The sequence below is a fragment of the Diabrotica undecimpunctata genome, chromosome 7 (genome assembly GCF_040954645.1).
Source record: "Diabrotica undecimpunctata isolate CICGRU chromosome 7, icDiaUnde3, whole genome shotgun sequence".
Taxonomy (NCBI): Eukaryota; Metazoa; Arthropoda; class Insecta; order Coleoptera; family Chrysomelidae; genus Diabrotica; species Diabrotica undecimpunctata.
Window position 1 is genome coordinate 141,910,886 of NC_092809.1, and position 23,258 is coordinate 141,934,143.

At 32.3% G+C, this 23,258-nt stretch overlaps 3 protein-coding genes and 1 long non-coding RNA gene across 5 annotated transcripts in view; 3 read left to right on the forward strand and 1 right to left on the reverse strand.

Annotated features, from left to right (window-relative positions):
- The window catches only part of LOC140445945 (serine protease svh-1-like), a 53,712-nt gene extending 50,142 nt beyond the window's left edge, over positions 1-3,570 (reverse strand). For both annotated transcript variants that reach the window (XM_072538395.1, XM_072538394.1), the window contains exon 1: positions 3,414-3,570. In XM_072538395.1, coding sequence (XP_072394496.1) covers positions 3,414-3,509 — 96 coding nt within the window. In that variant the 5' untranslated portion in view covers positions 3,510-3,570. The remainder of the gene's footprint in view (positions 1-3,413) is intronic.
- A 1,351-nt stretch (positions 3,571-4,921) lies between these two features.
- Positions 4,922-5,689, forward strand: LOC140446652 (uncharacterized). The gene has a single exon (XM_072539242.1). The coding sequence runs from the start codon at positions 4,922-4,924 to the stop codon at positions 5,687-5,689; it is 768 nt and encodes a 255-aa protein (XP_072395343.1).
- A 75-nt stretch (positions 5,690-5,764) lies between these two features.
- Positions 5,765-6,910, forward strand: LOC140446654 (uncharacterized). Its single transcript, XM_072539243.1, has one exon. The coding sequence runs from the start codon at positions 5,765-5,767 to the stop codon at positions 6,908-6,910; it is 1,146 nt and encodes a 381-aa protein (XP_072395344.1).
- Positions 6,911-10,898: 3,988 nt separating this feature from the next.
- On the forward strand, positions 10,899-21,619 carry LOC140445946 (uncharacterized). The gene is made up of 3 exons (XR_011951452.1): positions 10,899-11,182; positions 11,246-11,819; positions 11,922-21,619. It is a non-coding gene; the product is annotated as an uncharacterized lncRNA (long non-coding RNA).
- The last annotated feature ends 1,639 nt before the right edge of the window (positions 21,620-23,258 follow it).

Consider the following 23,258-nt stretch of genomic DNA (forward strand, 5'->3'; position numbering starts at 1 on the left):
ATTAGATGGACAGAAGAAGTAGAGGACGACCACGTAGAAGATTGATTGATGATGTGGAATAAGACCTTAAGATTGTAAGCATCAGAAGATTGAGGGAAGTTGCTACGAATATATGGGAGCGGCGACATCTCTGCTAGCTGGCCAAGATTCACAAAGAATTGTAGAACCATTTAGGATGATGATGTCATCATCTTCTAACCATCGTTTTTAATACTTTATGTTAAATTCAGTGTGAAATTAAAATAGTAAATGTTTTTAAAATTAATTATTTTTCAGACATACGTATCTCCAAGGTTTATGAAGTTTTGAAAAATCCCTACCTCTTTTTCCAGGGTACAATTTAAAATATATCAAAACCTATTGAGTATAGGCAAAGAAATTAGTTAGGATAAATAATTTTTAAGTTTATCTAGTTTAATTATTAAACTAGATAAACTTTAGCTTATGATGGTGATATCAAATACAGGGTGGTGCATTTAAAAATTACTGAGCAAATTTTCAATTTGTGTTGTAACCTACCCGATATTATATTTAAAGCGAATTTTGACAATTATTTAAAAGCTATGGCTACAACAGGTCGTTACTTTTTCCCCTTTTCAATTATACAGGACGTTGAACTTGTTACGATTTCTATTAAAATTTGCTATAAACAAAGCTAGATAAGATAATAAGATCAATCCAGATACAATCATGCGACTGCGGAGAACCTTGCCAAACAATTGAACACATTGTAATGGAATGTCCCATGACCGCATACTCTGGTAGCATTATTGACTTCTTCCATGCCACAAATGCGACACTGAAGTGGATAAAAATGATCTTCACATAAAATTATAATTATCAGTAACACTCGCTCCTGTGTCTTCGATGTTTTACATATTCAACAGATATGTTTTGACGAATATTTGTTTTTATATAAATGTTTGTATATATATATATATATATATATATATATATATATATATATATATATATATATATATATATATGTTTGTATGTTTTCTATGTAAACATAACATTACGGTTGCTCATAAAGGGCACAATCTTTTGAAAAAGAATTTGACAAGACTAAAAACAAAAACCTTTCTATTAAAAAAATCGCATGTTGTGTATGAAATTCCCTGCTCTAATTGTGATGAAGTATATATTGGACAAACCAGTCAGCTACTTAACTCAAGAATACGTTCCCACAAACATAAATTTGATTTTGACAAAACCAAGATCCTAAAAAGTAAACATAAAAGGAAGAAGAGGGAGCTCCTAGAGTATATACAAATCAAAAAGAATAATAATGCAATAAATGATAAAAAAGATGTCAAAAACTTAAACAAGATATATTTTAATTTAATTTAAAAACACCTAAAAAGATAATCTCAGAACGCCTATGATGTTAAATGTATATACCGGATAAAGGAAGGATACAAACCCCGAACACATCTATGCATAAATCAAGAAGGGCAAATAACCAGTGATCCAAAAGAAATAAAATCAAACTGGAAAACCTATTTCCAAACTCTCCTATGGACGCAAGAAAATGAAGAGCATGTCAATATATGCATCACATTGAGGGAGACACAGAAAATATAGAACCCCCGACGATGGAAGAGGTAAAACAAGCAATACAAGCTCAGAAGAATAACAAGGCTACAGGTATTGACAACGTCCCCTCTTAGCTATATAAACTAGGTGGAGAACACCTAGCAAAAGCATATGCTTATGAACAAGATTTGGAATGAGGAAAAGATCCCTAGCGACTGGAAAACCGGGATTATATGCCCAATCTATAAATCTATAACAGAGAGGATAAACTGAAATGCAAAAATTATCGCGGCATAACCCTCTTGTATTGTCGGGGAATATCAAATCGGTTTCCGACAACGAAGATCTACAACTGACCAGATATTCATATTGAAACAAATTGTAAACAAATCGTGGGAATACCACATTGACGTCCACAACATATTCATAGATTTCAAACAGGCCTACGACTCAAATAATAGACAAAAATTATATCAAATATTGCATAGCTTTAACATCCCCCAGAAATACATCCGACTAGTAAACGCAAAAATGGGCTCAACAACAACTGAGTACAAAATGAGCTCACTGAAAACTTTTCAATAGTCAAAGGATTAAAACAAGGAGACGGGCTGGCACCGACATTATTCAACTTGACTCTTGAATATGTGATAACAAAGCTAAATATAGGAAGAATTAATCTCCTAACAAATAAATCAACACAGATTGCCGCCTATGCCGATGACATTAGTATCATGTCTCGCAGAAGAGAAGAGGCAGCAGAAATATATTCACAATTAAAAACAGGGACAGAAGAGATTGGACTAAAAATAAATATTCAAAAGACAAAAAAACTAACACAGGCAAGAGCTAGGGGAAACAGACGCACAGTTGAATTAGAGGACGATATTAAAACTGTAGAAAGTTTCGCATATCTGGTAGTTACATTAAACAGGGATGGAACAGAAAAACCAGAAATTCAAATAAGAATAATAAAGGAAAACAAAGCGTACTTTTCACTCCCCCATGTATTCCGATCCAAAAACACACACTGGAGATCGAAAATCACGGTCTACAAAACTATTATTAGACCAATAGTATGTTATGGATGCGAGACATGGGACAAAACGAAAGCTGGAAGTCTTTGAAAGTAAAGTCATAAAAAAGATATTTGGACCTATTAACGAAAACGGAGTATGGATATCCAAGTACAACCATGAACTTTACCAACTGTTCAAAGAGGCACCGATCTCAGAATTCGTAAAATTTCAGAGACTTCGATAGGTTGGTCATGTAGTGAGAATGGAGACTGAAAGGCCACGAAAAAGGTGCGAGGATGAAGTGGCAGCGGACGCGCAAAATTTGCTAGACGTGCAAACCTGGAGATGATCGGCGTGGCACCGGCAAGGTTGGAGGAGTTTAAGTCTCGATTTATATTTGTGTTTATTGTCCAATAACAACAATTGTGACAATAATTATATTGTCCAAGTACGCAATACACTAAATAAATAAATCGTTACAAAAAAATTTGTATTTTTGTAATGAGGTAGTGAATCGGAGTTTAAATTTAAAATAAAATACAGGATGTTTCATTAAAAAAAAAAAAAAACATATTTTTGATGCGGTACAGTGTTATGGAAGACACTGTATATTTATAACTAATTTTAAAATATGAAGCTTAAAGTTACCTCTTATTTTATAAATACCTTTTTGGTATCTTCGATAAGAGCAGATATAATGAACTTTGTCACAAAAGTTGATCACTTTGTATAACTTTCCTGCGTTCCTTTTGTTAAAATATTAAAAAGTAAAAAAAGTTTTAAAAATAAATTTTTCTAACTTTAGCAACTTTATCCCTTTCTTATCTTAGATCTAGATATTTGTGGATAACTTACCCCTGTGCAAATTTGGGAGATCCATAAAACCCCAAAAAACAGGAAAAAAGTCCGGATACGGTCTTTGTCACGCATGTTTATTAAAGAACTTCTCATTTGTGATTGGAATTAACACTTATTTACATTAAAAAGTTGGCAGTATCTTATCTTCTCTGGGAATAAAAGGTCAAGATGTAAATTGGTCAAAGAGATTACTTAATTTATTTCTCGGTAACTGCGTTGACTATATTAACACCGAATTGTTTGTTGAGTTTGGGAGTTGATATATTAAATAAAATATTTACACCAAAAATTGATCCTTTCATCCAGGATTAAAAACGTCATCATAAAATTAGGAATTTGGAGGCATCGGTAATATTGTAACAAAAACTGTATTCAAATTCACTTAAGCATCAAATGTTGAATATTGTCTTAATGAAATATAGTATTGAAAACCCTATGTATTTCTTTCATTTAAAATATATTTTTGTCTTTGAAATGGTTAATTATCAAATTTTTAATTTCAGGTGAAGAAACTACAAAGAAAGTTAGCTCAATGAATTATTATGCATATCGTTTGATGATTCGTCAAAATGCTGACAACTATTTGCTACGGTTTCGTCGATTGTTTCAGCAGTATTGCGTTGACATGTATGTAAAAATAGAAACGGAACGTTTAACATTTATTAGGTTGAACCAAGCCAAACTGCGTTCTGAGGAGTACATCCATTTACGTGATGCTGTTAGTACTGAAGGAAATGCAGCTAATATTGGTCGATTAACTATTCTGCCGGCGACGTACATTGGTAGCCCACGTCATATGCATGAATATGCACAAGATGCAATGACATATGTTCGTCATTACGGCCGGCCAGATCTCTTTATTACTTTTACCTGTAATCCAAAATGGATAGAAATTACTCAATTGCTGCTTCCCGGACAAACATCAAATGATAGACACGACATCACAGCACGTATATTCAGGCAAAAAATTCGGTCCCTGATGAACTTTATTGTTAAACAACGCGTCTTTGGAGATACTCGATGCTGGATGTATTCAATCTAATGGCAAAAGCGAGGCCTGCCGCACGCAACCATTCTTATTTGGTTAGTGGAAAGAATTCAGCCTGACCAAATAGATGATATCATATGTGCCGAGATTCCTGATCATGAAGTCGATCCAGACCTACATGATGTTGTTACTACTAATATAATTCATGGACCGTGTGGTGCCATCAATCCCCAATCACCTTGCATGGTCGATGGAAAGTGCTCTAAACGATATCCACGGAAATTAACGGCGGAGACTGTCACTGGCAACGATGGGTATCCGCTGTATCGGCGTCGATCACCAGATGACAACGGTCGAACTGTCACAACGAAAGTGAAAAGAATGGATTTCGTTGTCGAAAACAGTTGGATTGTTCCATATTCGCCACTTATTACTAAAACGTTCAAGACACATTGCAACGTTGAATACTGCAATTCAGTTAAGTCCATAAAATATATTTGCAAATATGTCACGAAATATGGCGGTTTTTGGATTGCAATCCTCAAATACCAACGATGAAATTTCACGCTATCAAGTTGATCGTTATGTGAACTATAATGAAGCGATTTGGCGTATATTCGCATTTCCAATTCACGAACGTCATCCTACTGTTATACATTTGGCGGTGCATCTGGAGAATGGTCAACGAGTATATTTCACGGCTTCGAATGCTACGCAACGTGCTGAAACACCTCCAGCAACTACATTGACCAGTTTTTTTGCAATCTGCCAAAACGATCAGTTTGCACGAACTTTGCTTTACTCGGAGATGCCACGCTATTATACTTGGAATGCTTCATCCAAGAATTTTCAAAGACGGAAGCAAGGTGATGCGGTTCCTGGGTATCCAGATGTGCGTTCTACTGATGCTCTTGGTCGTATGTATACAGTTCATCCAAAGAATGATGAATGTTTCTATTTGCGGTTGTTGCTGGTAAATGTGCGTGGGCCAACTTCATTTGAGACACTACGAACTGTTAATGGTGTAATATTCCCAACATATCGTGCTGCATGTGAAGAATTGAACTTATTAGAAAACAAGACCCATTGGGATACGACAATCGCTGAAGCCATTATCTCTGCATCTCCAAGTAAGATACGCACATTATTCGCTATCATAATTTCGACATGTTTTCCATCAAACCCATGTAACCTGTGGCACAAATACAAGGATAGTATATCAGAAGATATTTTACATCAAAGTCGTGTCAGTTCCAGAAATCACGATATTGAGATGAATGAATAGATACATAATCGTGCTTTACTCTTGATCGAAGATATATGTTACCTCATGTGCGGTAATTCATTAATCAGGTTAGGAATGCCAGCGCCAAATCGTGAAATAAATGACGCATTTAATCGAGAATTGGAACGGGAACGTGAATATAATCACCAGGAATTAGATTTAGTAGTTCAAAGGAATGTACCCCTGTTGAATTACCAACAAAAGGAAGTTTATGATACTTTAATGAAGGCAATCGCTGATGAAAATGGTGGTTTATATTTCCTACATGCCCCTGGTGGAACTGGCAAGACATTCCTTATGTCATTAGTTTTAGCAACTGTTCGGGCGAGATCCAACATAGCGGTTGCAGTTGCTTCTTCTGGAATAGCAGCCACATTGTTAGAAGGATGCCGTACGGCTCATTCAGCATTCAAATTACCGTTAAATCTTCAAACTATTGAAGAACCAACGTGTAATATTGCAAAACACTCAGCAATGGCCAAAGTTTTAGCGGCATCGAAAATCATCATCTGGGACGAATGCACAATGGCGCATAAACGTGCATTAGAAGCACTTAACCGAACATTAAAAGATTTACGCAATGACTGGAGATGTTTTGAAGGAGCAATGATTTTACTGTCTGGTGATTTCCGCCAAATACTGCCAGTAATTCCAAGATCTACGGCTGCCGATGAAATAAACGCTTGCCTCAAATCGTCAAATCTATGGCGCTATGTAAAGAAACTGCAGCTGACAACAAACATGAGAGTTACATTGCTTAATGATACATCTGCTGAAGATTTCTCGGAGCAATTGCTGACTATCGGTAATGGTCAAGTACCTGTCGATGAATCGAGCGGATTAATATCATTTCCAAATAATTTCTGTAATTTTGTCTCATCAAAAGACGAACTTATCAACAATGTATTTCCAAATATTATTTCTAACTATAAAAATAATGAATGGTTGAGTGAGCGAGCAATTTTAGCGGCTAAGAATAAAGATGTAGATGACCTGAACTACATAATTCAAAATAAGATCATTGGAACAATGCATTCATTCAAATCTATTGACTGCGTCACAAATGAAGATGAAGCCACCAACTATCCAATTGAATTTTTAAACTCTGGACGTGCCTGGCTTACCACCGCACAATTTACGCCTAAAGGTTGGCTCCGTAGTAATCATGCTTCGAAACATAAACCAACCAAAACTGTGCAACGGTACGCGTTTGGTGGTTAGTAAATTGATGAACAATGTAATTTACGCTACGATAATGATAAGAAAATTCAAAGGTGAGGAAGTTCTCATTCCGAGGATCCCGATGATCCCAACCGATATGCCGTTTGAATTTAAAAGACTTCAATTTCCGATACGTCTTGCATTTGCCATGACCATCAACAAATCACAAGGCCAATCCTTAAAAGTTTGTGGTTTAAATCTAGAACATTCATGTTTTTCCCATGGTCAATTATACGTGGCATGTTCACGGGTCGGAAGACCATCTGCGTTGTTTGTTTTTGCGCCTGATAATAAAACAAAAAATGTCGTGTATCACAAGGTACTTAAGTGAAGAGCAAAATATGTACTAAAATACAGAAATAATAATGAATGATTAATGTAGTTATTTAATTTTTTTTTGTATTTTTTCATTATTCATATTGCCATTAAGGCGGAACAAAGTTCGCCGGGTCAGCTAGTAATGAAATATAGTATTGAAAACCCTATGTATTTCTTTCATTTAAAAACGCCACATTAATGTGGCTAAAACATACATAGATAGTATATTTATTACAAGTACACAACATTTGACAAAGACCAAAAATGGCAAAAAATTTCAAATAATTTTGAAATTCTCATCACTGGTTTATGACATCGAACAACATCCATCCTCGGGCCAGAAGCCCTCTGGCTGGATTGCGTTGCTCTCCGGGCGTAATCATCTTAATAACACCTTTGGTGCACAATAAACTATTAAACTATTATTTTTTAATTGATTGAAGCGCGTATATCGCTTTGTTCAATCAGAATTTATACCAGCAAACATTTGTGCCTTGTTTCTCTCTCTTATACACGCCTCAACCCGAGCGCCCGTCCTATCATAAGCGCTTTATTAACGATTAAAAAACAGTGTTTTAAAATTAAATAGGCCCAAAATACTTATCAGAAATGATAGAACAAGGTTTGAACTTGAATTCAGGACCTTGGTGAATTCAAAAATTATGTTTTTTACTTATGTTTTTGCTCCTTTAACCATTTGAGACCCTGTGTACATGTGTATGTACATAGCTTTTATTGTTTTGTTAAATACCAACTACTCGCTTATCTATACCGAAATAGCATTCAGTCACTCAAATATACATTTACGATCCACATTTTTAACTTCTGCTTCCATCTAGTGGTCAACAGGTAAAGTTGTCAGCGATTTTGTTGTAAAGTGTCAGCTGTTTAGTTGGTAACCGATACTGCTAGTTTTATTTTACGAGAAACGGTTATCTTTTGTTAAACGAAATCGATCCAACTTTTTAAGTGTGATTTATAAGGTAAGTAGTTTTTTATAAAGTACAAAACATTGCCATAAAAACGATAGTTTTGAAATAAACAAACATTTTTTAGATGCACATGAGCATGTACAAGTGGTCTGAAAGCATATTTCTGATTGTTCATCTGTATGTACATATGGTCTAAACTCGGGTTTTAACTTAGTATTGTTGATTGCAGATAACATGGATTACAAAAGAAAAAAATATGATTTCGACAACCCAAAACATCTCCAAGAGTTAATTGACCTGATAGAGGACGGTAACGTATCAGAAATAGACAATTTGGAAGTTCCCGGAGGAGAGAGTTCTGACGCGGAGGATGGAATTCTGGATAACTGTGAGAATAAATCTATTATAAGACCAGGGGTTGATGCTTTGACCAGACGTGACACTGAGACACTGGAAGAAGGTGATGGCAGCGAAAATGATAATAAGGAGTTAGGGAGAACTTATGATTCAGACGACGAATATATACCAGATGAAGTTGCAGGTTACTCGGGTACAAAAAAATTAGGAAGTAAAGTATGTTTCTCAGAAAAGGATTGTTCTAAAAAACCAAAACAAAGAGAAATTAAAACAAAAAAGAGAACCGTAGAGTGGACTAAGGCATCGATAGAGATACATTTACATGGCATCCTACTTCCCCAAATACAAGTCTTACAGAGCCACTGTACCCAATTCAGTATTTTTCGAAGTATATTTCAAACGATTTGTTTAAAAATATAGCAACATTTACAAATGTATATGCCTTATAGAACGGAAAAAATTTTAGACCAACTAATGAGAGAGAAATTAAAATTTTATTTGCACTTCATATAATGATTGGAAATTTAAACAAATTTCCCAAAATTAGGATGTACTGGGAAAGAAGCCTTGGTATTAGAATGTTCCTAGATAACATGTCTAGGGACAGATTTTTCCAGCTTAGAACATGTTTACATCTAGTGAACAATTTGGAAAGACCAGCAGGTGATACAGATAAATTTTATAAGGTTCGTCCTATCATCGACGCTGTCAGAAAGAGATGTTTACAGCTTGAACTTGAGGAAGTACTTAGTGTTGACGAACAAATGATTCCTTACACAGGAAAACTTTCCGTAAAACAATATGTGAAGGGGAAGCCCTGTCCTTGGGGAATAAAATTATTCGTCTTGTGCGGAAAAAGTGGTCAGGCTTTTGATTTTGTTTTTTATCAGGGTAAATCTACAGAACTGAATGCAGATAATAAAACAAAACATGGATTGGGGGCATCTATCGTTCTTCAACTAGCCGAAAGAATTTCCACCAGTGAAGGCCACAAATTATATTATGACAATTATTTCTCATCCTATGAACTACTTGAAATATTATTGGCCAAAAAAATATATGCTGGAGGGACTATTCGAATAGATAGATTTTATAAACCTCCTGTGTTACCAGACAATGAAATGCTGAAACTACCGAGAGGTTCCGTAGATGAAGTCGTCAATAAAGAAAAAAATGTGGTGCTAGTCAAATGGTTAGATACAAAGACTGTGAAATTAGCCTCCAATTATGTTGGTGTAGGTAATTTAGACATAGTTAGAAGATGGGACAAAAAAGCTCCTTGTTACGTAGATATTAACCGACCTGAAATTAACAAACATTATAATTATGGACTAGGCGGAGTTGATCTAATGGACCAGATGATTAATTATTATCGAATATTTATTAGATCGCGAAAGTGGACATTGCGTGATATTATGCACATGATAGACTTCGCTCTCACCAACAGCTGGCTGGAATACAAGAAGGACTGCGACAAATGTAATACAACCAATAAGGATCGAATGAAATTTCTAGACTTCAGAGTCAGAGTTGCCGAAAGCCTAATAAATATGAGCAATTCAGTAAGTAGAAAAGGAGGAAGACCAGCATCTTTATCTCCTAAGCCTTCTATTTCAACATTTGAAAGACGAAGAGAGACGAGACCATTTTTGGAAATACAAACGGACAATTTTGGTCACATACCGGAGTTTGATTCTAAGAAGGAGGCTACTAGGTGTAAAAACACAGATTGTAATGGACGTAGTCATGTGTTCTGTACAAAATGTAAAATACATCTGTGTTTAATTAAGGCTAGAAACTGTTTTGCAGCTTTTCATGAACAATAAATATGTAATAATAATTACTTTGTAGTAAATATATTTTTAGTGTTGAGTTTATATTTAAGACCATATGTAGGTACATACATATGTACAATAAAAAAATTTTTTTTAAAAAGCGTACACAAGTTTTTTTCATTTTATCTTACTAATTGAAGACTTTTGAAATATAAAAACACATAAGATTTTTTTTTTTTTTTTGAAAATAAAAAAGTCAGGTCTCAAAGGGTTAAAATCGTAATTTTGCGTTTTTCTTAGTATTAAATTATTTATACCTGAAAAACGATCAAGTTTAGAGAAAAACTACAAAAGACTTATTTTGTTTAGAATGATCCAAAGAATTAAAAAAAAATTGTTTGGGCCGAAAAAATTGATTTTTTCCATCTATTTAAAAAAATTGTTTAAGATTTGAACAAATTTTCGCCTACGCGACCTCTTGAACCTTATTTTAGGGTATCTCATGAAAGTGATTATGCAAAAAAATCTTATGGGAATATTTTTCCGAACGAACCCGAGCTTTTCGCCTTGTCTATAGACGAATGTAGAAGCAGCCCTGTAAAAATAGAAGAATTAAAAAAAAACGTTAAATAGTAAAGTTACTGAAAATTATTTTCAAAAAATATTTAAAATGGAAATTTCTGTTAACTGTCATTTAGAAAACGCCAAAACCGAATTTAGCTTTCGATGTAGTTGCTAAATTAACAGTAACTAGTCTGATTGTTGTTTATTTGTTTTTCTCTGTCTTACCTACTCGTTGTCATTACAAAAACCAAAAAGGTTGTACGTGTTCCAATATATGATTTCCAAATAATTAAAATTTACCAGCAGCAAAGAAACTCACTTTAAAAGTAAGTCTGTTTATTAATAATTATCTTTGTTAATACATTCACTGTTAAATTTTTATTTTTTAGTTTGTTTACAACTTTTTTTGCTGTTAAAAGATGTTGATAGAATGTCAATACTGCGGAAGGCTATTTAATACTCCAACAAATTTTATAGAGCACTCGTTCGCACATCATTGTTGGAAGTGTAGGTACTGTCCACTTCAGTTTTCTTCTGAGGAGGAACGATGTACTCATGAAACTCAGGTACATTTTACAGTGCAATGTCAATTTTGTACAAGGCTTTTTAGAGACGAAAGGCATATGCGCGATCATTGCGAAGCTGTACATTTTTTGTGCCACTTTTGCGACGAATGGTTTTTAAATGACGAGGAAAAGAATCAACACGTGACCAATGTTCATTACAGTTTTACATGTTCACTTTGCCCAGAACGATTTAGAAATGTGTACGCTCTAGAATGTCATCGTAATATTTTCCATTATTTTAAATGTTTCTATTGCGCTGAATGGTTTACTTCTAGTTTAGAAAGGTTCGATCACGACAAGGACGTACATGTGACAGTACCGTGCCCTCACTGTGACAGATATTTTAGAAATCACCAGCTGGTGCAGAAACATTGTAGACAGAAACATTTTTACAGATGTAAGTATTGCGATGATTGGTTTATTACGTTTGAACAAAAAGTGGAACATGAAAATAGTCATAGTTTTTTTAAATGCCCTTATTGTACACAACTTTTTATAGAGATCGACGAAATGGAGGAACACCGTGAGCGTCTACACCGATACGAATGCTTCTATTGTGATGATTGGTTTGTAACCGGCGAAGACAGAGATTTACATGACCGAGCTAAGCACTTGAAACACAGCTGTATGTACTGCGACAAGCTTTACCGAACTGAAGAAGAATTGATGAGCCACAACTTTGCTGAACATTATTTTCCATGTAGGCACTGTGGGGACTGGTTTACGGATGAAGAGGAAAGAGTTGAACATGAAGAAGAACACTTGGTAGTTAGCTGTCCACATTGTAAGGAAAGTTTTTTAGAAGTGAGTCACATGGAGTATCATTGTTATCAAGTTCACAATTTCCGTTGCTTACACTGTCCCCTTTCTTTCTTAACTGCTCGAGAAAAAGATGCACATGCCCTTAAAGTACATCTTGTAGCTAACTGTCCGTATTGTGAAAACTCTTATGCTTCAGTAGATCTAATGATGCAGCATTGTGATCAGAGACACTATTTTCCATGTCAGTACTGTTACTTGTGCTTTCCTACTGATGAAGAGAGAAATAATCATAGAAGTAATCATTTTACTGTTAAATGTCCACATTGTATGAGATTATTCAGAAAAACGAAGCATATGAAAGAACATTGTGATGCTGCTCATTATTTTTAATCCTTATTTAGTTTGTATTTTTCGATTTTCTATTGGCTCTATTAGCGATAAAATCTCCTGAGGATTTTTCCGTCCATAAAACCTTTCTGTGCTCGTTAAAATGCTTAATTCTTTAAAAGAATTATTTTTTGTATATAAATATACGCTTAGTTTTTATTTAAATGGTTAACAAATTTGAATTCGGATTCGTCCTGGTACAGCTTAGAAAATCTTCATTTGTTTTTACATCCTCTATATCATTTCTCATATTCTTCCACAACGGTCTGTAGATTTAAAAAAAAACACAGGTCTTATAGTGTAATTATCTTTATTTGTAAACTTCCTTATTATTGATTTTGCTTTACTTGAATCTTGTAAATCTTTAGCATGGATCATATTTGCTAATTCTTGTTCGTCTATCTTAAGTATTTGAACGCTATAATATATTTTACTTATAAGTACTTTTGGGTTGTTTTTAACATATCTATAAGTATAAGAGTATATATTGGTTAATTCTTAGTTGTTTGAGACATAAACCACTCTGGTTTTCTTCAGAAATATGACATTCCATAAAGTATCATTTTCTATATCTAATATTGTGTGTTGTTTCATTTTATACCTCAAAGATTTACATTGTTTGTCGTTGTATAGGGTGGAAATTATAGTATTATATATTGATATATTAATTACATTGACATATTTTATTGTAGCAATGTTGTTGATTAGAATGCAGTTATTTTCGTTCTTAGTGGTTCCATTTGGTTCTACCAAGTCCATTTTCTGTTCGAGTTTTTCTTTTAAATGCTTATGTATTTGCACTTGGCATGTTTTGGTAGTGTACAAACTGAACCGTCCTTTTTCTCCTTTCACTTCTCTTCATGTTTTTCCATGACTTATTCCTAGCTGTTTCTCTTTCCCACTTGCAATTTTAATTTGTGAATGTTTCTTTACGTCCACCTTATATTGTAATTGTGTATTTTTTTATATACTAAGAATTGCATGTTGCATATATATAACATATATCCATTTTGGTACGTTCTGTAATTATACTGTTTTTATACCTTTTGCGCAATTATTTTTTGTAATAATTGTATTCGAATTTGTAAATACTTTTCTTTAACATCAAGGTACAACTTTAATTTTGCATGTTTGTATATGATTTTTTCCTGAACAGCATACTGTAAGTTTATTTTGATATTATTTATTTAGTTTTTGAGAAGTATTAGTATTACATTATAATTTCTTGAGGATTTTCCAGTCCATGAAACAATTCTGTTCTCTTCATAATGCGGTCTTTCTTTGAAGAACCATTTTCTCTATTTAATTTTGTGACAGTTTTCGTTTACCCAGTTAAAAAAAGTCGTTTGAGAGTGTTGCAAAAAATGCATACTTCAATTTTTTCAAAATTGTGTGTAACCATTAATTTAGTTATTTTCCAAAAATCTGCATTTACCTTTTGTTTTCCTTGAATTTAAGGAGAATGTGTTTTAAGATATATCATTCTATATAATATGGCATATGTGGTCATTTTTTGTCCAACCTCTTATTCTATTCATTTTTATATATTTTCAGAAAATATTTTCTCTTCACGCATTTTTTATTGTCTTAAGTTTCGTTTTTTTTTTCTTACATTTTAAGTGTTGTTCTTTCCTTGAAAATTCATATTTTTATTTTATTACTTGTTTCTCATATTGCCCTTAATGTATCTTGGTATATGCTTGATTTGTTTTTATATTCTTTTGGATAGATCTCAAAATTATAGAAATTATGGATCACTTTTTTGAGCAGACCTAGCATGGCCCCGGTTTTTTGAGTCTCGTTTTTTTTTTATTTTGAAAGTCTAAATTTTCTTTTAAAATGTCTTCTTTACTGAAGTTTTATTCGTTTATCTTGTTTCATTTTTTATAAATTTATAGTGACGTAGAAACAGATTTTAGACTAAAATACAACTTTTGACTCAAAATTTACAAACGAAATAATTGTTACTACTTAGTTGTTAACAGTATCGATATATTTCTTAACATTGTACAAATAATAAATCAGTAAAAACATATATAATATATCACTTATCATAAGAGTTCTTACATGTGACAACAATTGGTATATTATATATAAATTTTGTAGAGAAAAAAGTTTTTCTCAGAATATTAATTTCTATCTAAATCTATTAAAATAGCCAATGTTATTATTCGATAAACAATATAAACATTTTATCGTCGTTATTGTTAATTGTTTATAACTTTTGTAAAAAGCTCCCAAAGGGGACTTGTGCTTATCAAATTCTCAAAATTTTATCTCGATCCATCAATTAGTTTGAAAGTTCTTTAAATTGTTTATTCCAGAGGTCATTTTTTTTGTCAACATTTGACATAAAATCATGAAATATTAATTCTACTAGTACCTTATGAGAGTTGAAGCCTGTTACTTTTAATACACACTGAAAAAAGTTTTAAAAAAATCATTTTTATAACCAAAATGTGTTTGGAAAAGTTACTTTTATTTTTAACTTATCAAAAAATATATTTACTTTAGGCTATTACTCGTAGAAGAAACATTTTTTATATTGGAAAAGGTGGCAATTTTACAAGAGCTAAAAAAAGTTATTCTATGACGATTAGATAATAAGTACCTATGGACATTTTTGTAAATTCGCAGCTAATTTGTTTATAATATTTCAGGCACGTAATTAGTGTCATTTTAAAGATAAAGCATAAGGTTTCATTATGCAAATTTAATAAAAAGATTAAACTTTAAAAAATTTAATAAAAAAGCAGTATTGTTTAAATATTATTAATAATAAATAAACAATGTAATTTTTTTATTTAATAAAAAAATATATTTTTCCCAAAAAATATCTTTATCTTTAACAAAATTCTTTTGTTAATCTTTAACATACATATATAATCGTTCCTCTTCTACCGTTAGGTGCGTCTTACTTTTGATTAATTTTCTCCATTCTTTTCTGTTCTTTGCCGTTTATGTTGCATCTTGTCAAGATTTAGCCCTATTTTGTAATATCTCTGCTATGTCGCTGTTCGTCTCTTTTATTAGTCTGTCCCTTCTGTTTTAGCTTGCTGAACGATGCTAATTTTTTCTGCTATATTTTGTCAAGCAACGGTTTAATTTTAAGTCTGTTTCTTAATTCTTCATTTCTGAGTGTGTTCTTCTTGCGCCTATAGTTCTTTTGAGTTATTTCATATCTGCTGCTTGTATCCTATTTTGGTCTCTTTTGCTTAAAATCCAGTTTTCTGCTCCGTATGTTAACGTTGGCCTATATATTGTTTCGTAACTATATTGTCATCTCTGTTTTTCTTGATAATTCTTTATTGCTAAGGAATCCTCTATTTAGTACTTAGAATAGTTTTCCTGTACTCTCTAGCCTATTGTTGAGATCGTCCTCGATGCTTGCTCTGTTATTTATTACTGTTCGCAGATATTTTTATATGTTTGTTTGCTTTATTTTTTGTTGGTCTATCAACACTTCGATTAGGTCATTCGTGTATTTTTTCTTTGTTATTTTCATTATCTATGTGTTTTTTTAAAGGTTTTTCCTACATTCTTCTAGTTTTCTCTTCTACTTCTCTTTTCCTCTGATCCGCCAATTATGTTGTTTTCATTTTCCTTTGCTTCTCCTTGCTCTCCGTTCAACAGTTATTCGAAATGTTCCCTCCATCTTTCCATTATATCTGTTCGTCTGCTAATATTGTTTCGTTTTTGGTCATTATTTATCTTAGCTTTATTTCTTTGATGATTCGTAGGTTTTTCAGTGTTCTATAAAACAATTTTATGTTTTATTATTATTTTCTTCCATTTTTCCCGAACTTATCAGTTTTTTTTCTCATTTTAGACTATTTCTTTAACTTTTATTTTCTGTATTTTGTATCTTTCATATTTTTGTTGCGTTTTAGCTTGTATGTATTCTTTTTACAATTTTTTCTTTTCTTTTTTTTTCGATTTTTACCTCTTAATTCCACCATGCTGTCCGTTCCTCTTTTCTATTATTTCTTGTGGCCCCAGATACTAGTTTTGCTATAATTATAGTAGCATTTCAAAATTTTTCCCATTCTTCTTCTACTATTTCTGTCATTTCTCCTTATTTGTCCATTTTCTTATCTAACTCCTTGTATCTGATTTTCGTTGTTTCTTCCCTTAGTTTATGTATTTTAATTATTTCCTTGTATCTGTTATTCTTGTCCTCTCTGCTTTTTATTTCTATTCTTTTTATGTTAACTGTAGTTTCCAGTAGGTAGTAGTCACTGCTTATTTCATAGCTTCTTCTCACGCTTACGTCTCTTCCTCCTCCTCCTCCTCCTCAATATTTTCTCCTTCGTAAGGATGTAGTGGCGTCATGTAATTTGTTTGACTATTTCTGTCCAATTATCTCTCTTCTCTGCGTATTGTTTTGCTTCGGAGAATGAGTAACCACTCATGTCCTTTATTTGGTCCGACCATCGTGCTTGAGATCTTCCTCTGGATGTTTTACCCGCTATGTTACCTTCAACTATCATTCACTCCATGCCTTCTCTTCTTACGTGTCTTATCCAGCTCCTTTCTGTTTTTTGCACTATAGAATAGTCAATAATTGATTGTTCGTTTCTTGATGTGACTTCTTGCGATTTTATGTATCTTTTTATGTTAGAAATATTCATGATCATCATGTTATTGTCTAAACATAATTTAAGTAATATTTTTGCATTATTGTTGATTTTATCCTCCTCGTAAGATTCTCTAGCATTTGTACTTCTCTACAGTACAGCAGTACTGTACAGCTCTATATCTACTTCAAGTATACGCTCATTGAAATATATCCAATTCCTTATTTTATTGATGATACTTTCTTTACCATGTACGTATGCTACCCCTGCTGAGCTCTTTTTTTTCTTTTACTCGACTATAATATTAGTAAGTTCCCGTTTTCCAATATCGAGGTTGTTCTTCCTTTTCTTTTTGTTCCTTTTATAGCTACTACTTCAATCTTTTATCTTCTATTTCTTTCCCGTTTATGCCTCTTACATTCCATGTTGTCATTTGCAAAATGGGCTTCTCCTTGTTCGTCTTTATGTTGCCCTTTAGATGAAGATTCCTTTTATCTGTGTTCGTCATCTTTATATTTACTCACGTCCTTATGATGTGCTTTTTCCATTTCCTGTTCCGTCCACTTATTTTCTACCACTAGTTTTTTTTAAAATAGGGCACTTTATTGTTTGTAGCTTTTTCTATTATGTTTATTTTTTGGTTTCATTTCCATCTTGTGTCTTCTGAAAATTATGAATCCGTAACCTTTATCATTGAAATGGAACAAATAATGTTTCTCAATTATTATAAAAAAATTAGCTGCGAATTAAAAAAAATCCCCACTTTTTACCTAATCGTCCCAAAATTACTTTCTTTTTTAGATTCGTGTCAAAATTGTCAGCAATTACTATTTAAATGGGAATAAGCCACAATTAAAGGTTAAAGTACGTTTATTGACGTTTCGATTTCCACTTCGGAAATCGTTCTCAAAATACAAACATTAGTAATTTGTACTATAATGTTTAAACCCGTCACTGCTTACGTTATTACAAAAAAATGACCCCTGGGAAAAACAATTTGCATAACTTTCAAACTAATTAATAGAACGAGTTGAAATTCTGGGGGGTTGTTAAGCACTATAAGACAAAGAATATAGACGCATAATTATATACGTCTATATTCTTTGATAAGACTTCCATTTGAGAGCAATTAAAAAAGTGTAAATAAATTTATTTTTACATAAACAACAACTGCTGCTTTGGAGCAACAAAAATAATTTTGTCAAATTTAGAATAAGCCATTTTAAATGTTTTTCTATCTCTTCACAGATAAAATGTTTATATTTTAGTATAAATAGATACCTTTTAATACTAAGCTAAAATTCGAAAAATCACAGTTTACTAAATTAATAATAATTAAGAAACAATGTCGAATTTCTGCTGAAAACTTCTAGGTTTAGTTATTATAGATGCTCATTGCTATCTATTCATCACTATTGCTCATTTTCCTGGAGTATCATTACCATTAATTATTTCTCTACCACTACAGAAGTAAACATATATTTTGTTCAAAAGCTATATAATTAAGAATGTGATTTGTACAGAATATTCTTTAAGTTAGCCATAAAAACGTCATTTTAATATAAGTTTTAATGTGTTTGTAGCGACTTTTTAAATAACTTACCAAGTTATAATAATAGTTTTACTAGTTTTTAGATATATTTTAGTTGTTTAAAAATCTAATTTACTATAGGTACTGTTTGAATTAATTGGGACAAATGAAAAAAATCGTTTTAATCATTAGATACCATAAATAGACAGCAAAATCTATATATTAGAACGAAATATGTATCATTAAGAGCGTAGTCGCAAAATTTCGGGCTAAGGCTTTTTAAATGCAATCATTTTTTTCGAATCCTGGGAAAACTAACAAATATTTTTGAAAAATTTAAACGCAGAATAAAAGAATACATCATTACCGAGGGCCGAAAGTCCCTTAGAATAAACAAAAATTTTTTTTGAATGAGATATTTAAATTAAAAATCACACTAAATTTTCTCTTTTTGTCACCCCTGTAACCCTGTAGTTGGCAGAATTCATCATGTCTTTAATGAGAACTAAGCTTTCAATGACATTTATTGTGAAAAACCCCAAAATGTCAGTTAGGAAGGGTATTTCACAGTCTGTTGGATATGACCTCGTTTCAAACATTCACCTTCACTTTGTATAACAAAACTTGATTTATATCCTTGCACGAATAAATGTGATTCGTCACTGAAAATCACCTTTTTCCATTTTTCCCCATGGTAAACGTTGTTTTATTATTTTGTGTAAAGAAATTGTATTTTCTTCACTTTTTTTGCCTTTCGGTCAACTTCCAGATGACTTTTCCGTAGAGTTAAGGTACTCACTTTACACCAAAATCCAATAAATCCCATCGAAGGTCTGTGCTTCTCTTTCTTTGATTTAATTTGCTATGTCTTATTAGAATTGTATCAGTTATTGGAGTTTTTTTTCGTTTGCGCCCATATTTTAATTTTCTTTTTGATGATAATACGGAATCTTGAAATGTTTTTAAAATTCTTGAAATACTTTCAGCTATATCTTTTACAGTCATAGACATATGTTTATTAAGAGCAATTACTTTAGCACGCTTCTTAGGAGTAAAATCCATCTTTGAACAGCAAAAGCAACACATATTACACAGAATATAACAATATAAGCACCAGCTGCTACACAGAAATGCTCACAACTAAACTACTGACACTCTAAAACACCTAAAATAAGTAAATTATAGTTAAGTCCCTCCGCCACTCTATCTAGGCATATAATAACTATTTGGAAGCGGTTCGGGACATCACCGGTAATCACATACTAACTCCGACCAGAAAAACATGTTATTCCCAATGAGTTCGAACAGTATAGTATATGTAATACGGAATTGATTTTACTACTATCCTTCTGTAAAAAAGTTATTAGTTAAGTAATTATTAGTTCAACCGTGGCATACACAATGAAGGTACTTAAAGTAAGCAAAACATCAAATATTGTAAAAAAACAGTATTTATGTCTCTAAACATAACCTGTTTTTTAATCAAAACGTTTTCGGGGTTGATAAATAGCGAAAATATTTTGTTTTGCTGTAAATATTATTTAACCCTTTCAGCCTACTTTTGTTACTTAAATAAACGAAAATAAAATCGTAATTTCTGAGCTTTTTTGTATTTAATTAGGTTACGCAAGATTTTTTTCTTAATTTTGGCATTGTCAGATGGGACATATGTGTCCCATTGGTGTTGTTAACTGGTATATATATCCCAGCGGTAGCTTATGAAAAAAAGATCCAATTGTTCTTAAAGATTTAACATAAGTTTACAATGTTAAGTGTGGTATAGCGTAAAGCAATTTCCGCAAAGTGGAACTTGACACATTCTATGTTGAAGTTTGTTTTTCTATTTTCCGTTGGGAAAAGCAAGCACAACTTTGATGTGTTCGACCCTCAACTGGCAGATGCTTCCTACATTTATCATGCTTTGGGTCCTCTTGGACGGCCTCCCGTCGACCTTCTTATGTGAACTTTTGACGTAGCCTTTCCAAACTGAATCAGCTCTACACCTAGAGCTATTCAAAATTCAAAAAAGGTATTTTTTTCGATGAAGATCATTGTAGATTATCCAACTGTTTACAGCAGCAACCATAACCACCTTAAAAAACACCTTTTTCCACCATTTTCCCGATATGCGATCCATGTCATATAAATCTGCCATTTGGCCCGGTAAATTCACTTCTCGCATAAAATTGTTGTAGAAGCTAATTGTATCTGTACAGGCAACTTCTTTTCTGACCCATCCTTATCACGCCTCACTGCACTTGTAAGGCCATCTTCATGACAGTTACTAAGAATTAGAACTTTCTTGGTATCGGCAAATCTCAGGTGATTCAGGTTTTCGCTATCCATCGTCACTCCTTTATTTACCCATTCTAAAAATCGGAACATATCTTCTAGAGCTAAAGTATATAGCTTGGGTGAGATAGAATCTCCTTGTCTAACCCCCCTCTGTAGTTTTATCCTTTCTATTTTTTTTTCTTCTGTTTTTACTTGCTATGTTGCATTGCTATATATATACTTAATGATTGTTGTATATCGGTCATCAACTCGTGATGATACTTAGGCGTTAAGGATGGCCCAAATTTCTATGGAGTCAAGTGTCTTCTCTTAATCTACCATACTGCCCTCCTAGGCCAAGATGATGTAACTCAAGGTTTGGTTAATCTGAGATAATTAACATTTTAGTCAGTTGGTTTCAGCACAAGTTTTGTTTTGTTATTTTTCCTAGTATTTTTGGATATATACTTACTTAGGAGATGCAAAATTAGCACTAACATGCTTTTAAAAAATGTATATATTTACCAGAAAAAAATGAGATATGTTTATTTTACTAAGAAAATTTATATCGCTTAGATTAGTTACGATATTGCACTAATATTTATATAAAATCATTACCTTGTTTGATCCAGATACTGTCTAGAAGAACCAAATAAAAATGTATCATTTCAGTTCTCTTAGCTTTATTACATTTATTTTCTATTAACGAACATATGCAAAGCTCTCAATTTTGCACAAATGACGCATATCATAAATATGAAAATAAAGTGTCTGCAAATAAAACCTAAAGTAAAATATACCATTAAATTAAAATAAAACTTTCTTAAAATAAAAATAATAAAATATAGATACTTATATAATAAAATACATTTAAATATTACACCAAAGTAAAAACAGAGGTGAGTTTATTTCAACGTAGTAGGTAAATTTTCATAAAACTGTAACCGAGTCTCCATGATTCCTCCCATATTGTAAAGTATGTTATTTTTTTCTAAAGCTGTATTCCATTTACCTTTTCACACATTGTAAGCTTTGGTAATTCATTATTTTTTGTAATTTTACTTCCTCTTTAAAAGATTACTTTCACCATGTTTTGCAAATAAGGTCTAGGATTAATCTTACCAAGTTTATACTGAGATAAATAATCTTCCTAGATCTATCTATAAAAAATTCTCCAATTTATTTGACAAGATTTCCGTATGACGTTGCACTCGAAAAATAATGAGTAAAATAGTACTTCAATAAATAACAAAATTCCTCAATACTTACAATTTATTAACATAACCACGAAGGAAGGGTTTCAATAATACAAAAAAAAATAAATGAGTAGTTTATTTTAACTAATTAAATAATATATTTATATTGTCTAAACAAGAATGCCTTAGTTATGATTCCGTACGCAACAAATTGCGTAAGTGGTCCAGCGTAGTGTCTAACAAATGTTCTTTTTCGATTTAAATGTTTTTATATTTTTGCTCGTGTTTACATTAACACTTCTGAAAATTTTGTTTTTGCTATATTTTCAACATCATTTATATTAAATGTTGTATTATAAGTTGCCACTCTACCTTTTACTAAAGCACATATTTTTTCGATAGGGTTTAACTCTGGATGATAGGGAGGCAAGCGAAGAACTTTATTGTCCATGATGTTTAAGCTAATAACATAATACATAAAGAGGTGGAAAAAATGTCATAAAATTATTGTACAAATTATTTTAGAGGATTTTTTCGGCGAATTAAAATAATCACAGTATATTATTATTTTTACTAAACGTTTTTGCCCAACGACCTACCTCGTTATTAGTTTCGTATACAGTCGTTAATAAGCTTTTTACGAAATTTTTCTCAACAATAGATTTGATTTAATATGGAACTTTAAAAGTAATTATGGCTTACATTACTGTTATTGTTGTAACAATTGACTTTTTAATTATAAACATGTACCTGATTTAAAAATTCACACGCACATTAACTCACACAGCGTTAGGTAAAAATCCAGTCTCTCCTACAGAGTGAACAATAATCAGCCTTTTGCCCTTAAAAATCGGTTGCTTTAAAGTTTTTCCACTTTGATCTGCCCAGTGATACGGTGCAGTATGGCTGCTGTGTTCCTATATATCTTTCATCGGTATAAATTATGGTTCTACCCTCATCGAAATTGAATTAGCTGCTTTAAATATTCTGTTCATTTTAAACGAATATCATAACTTTTCATTAGGACACTCCTATTGCCTTTGGATTTTCGCCACCTGCAATTTATTCAAGATGATTTGAAGAGTATCTGTTCAGAAGTATGATGGTTT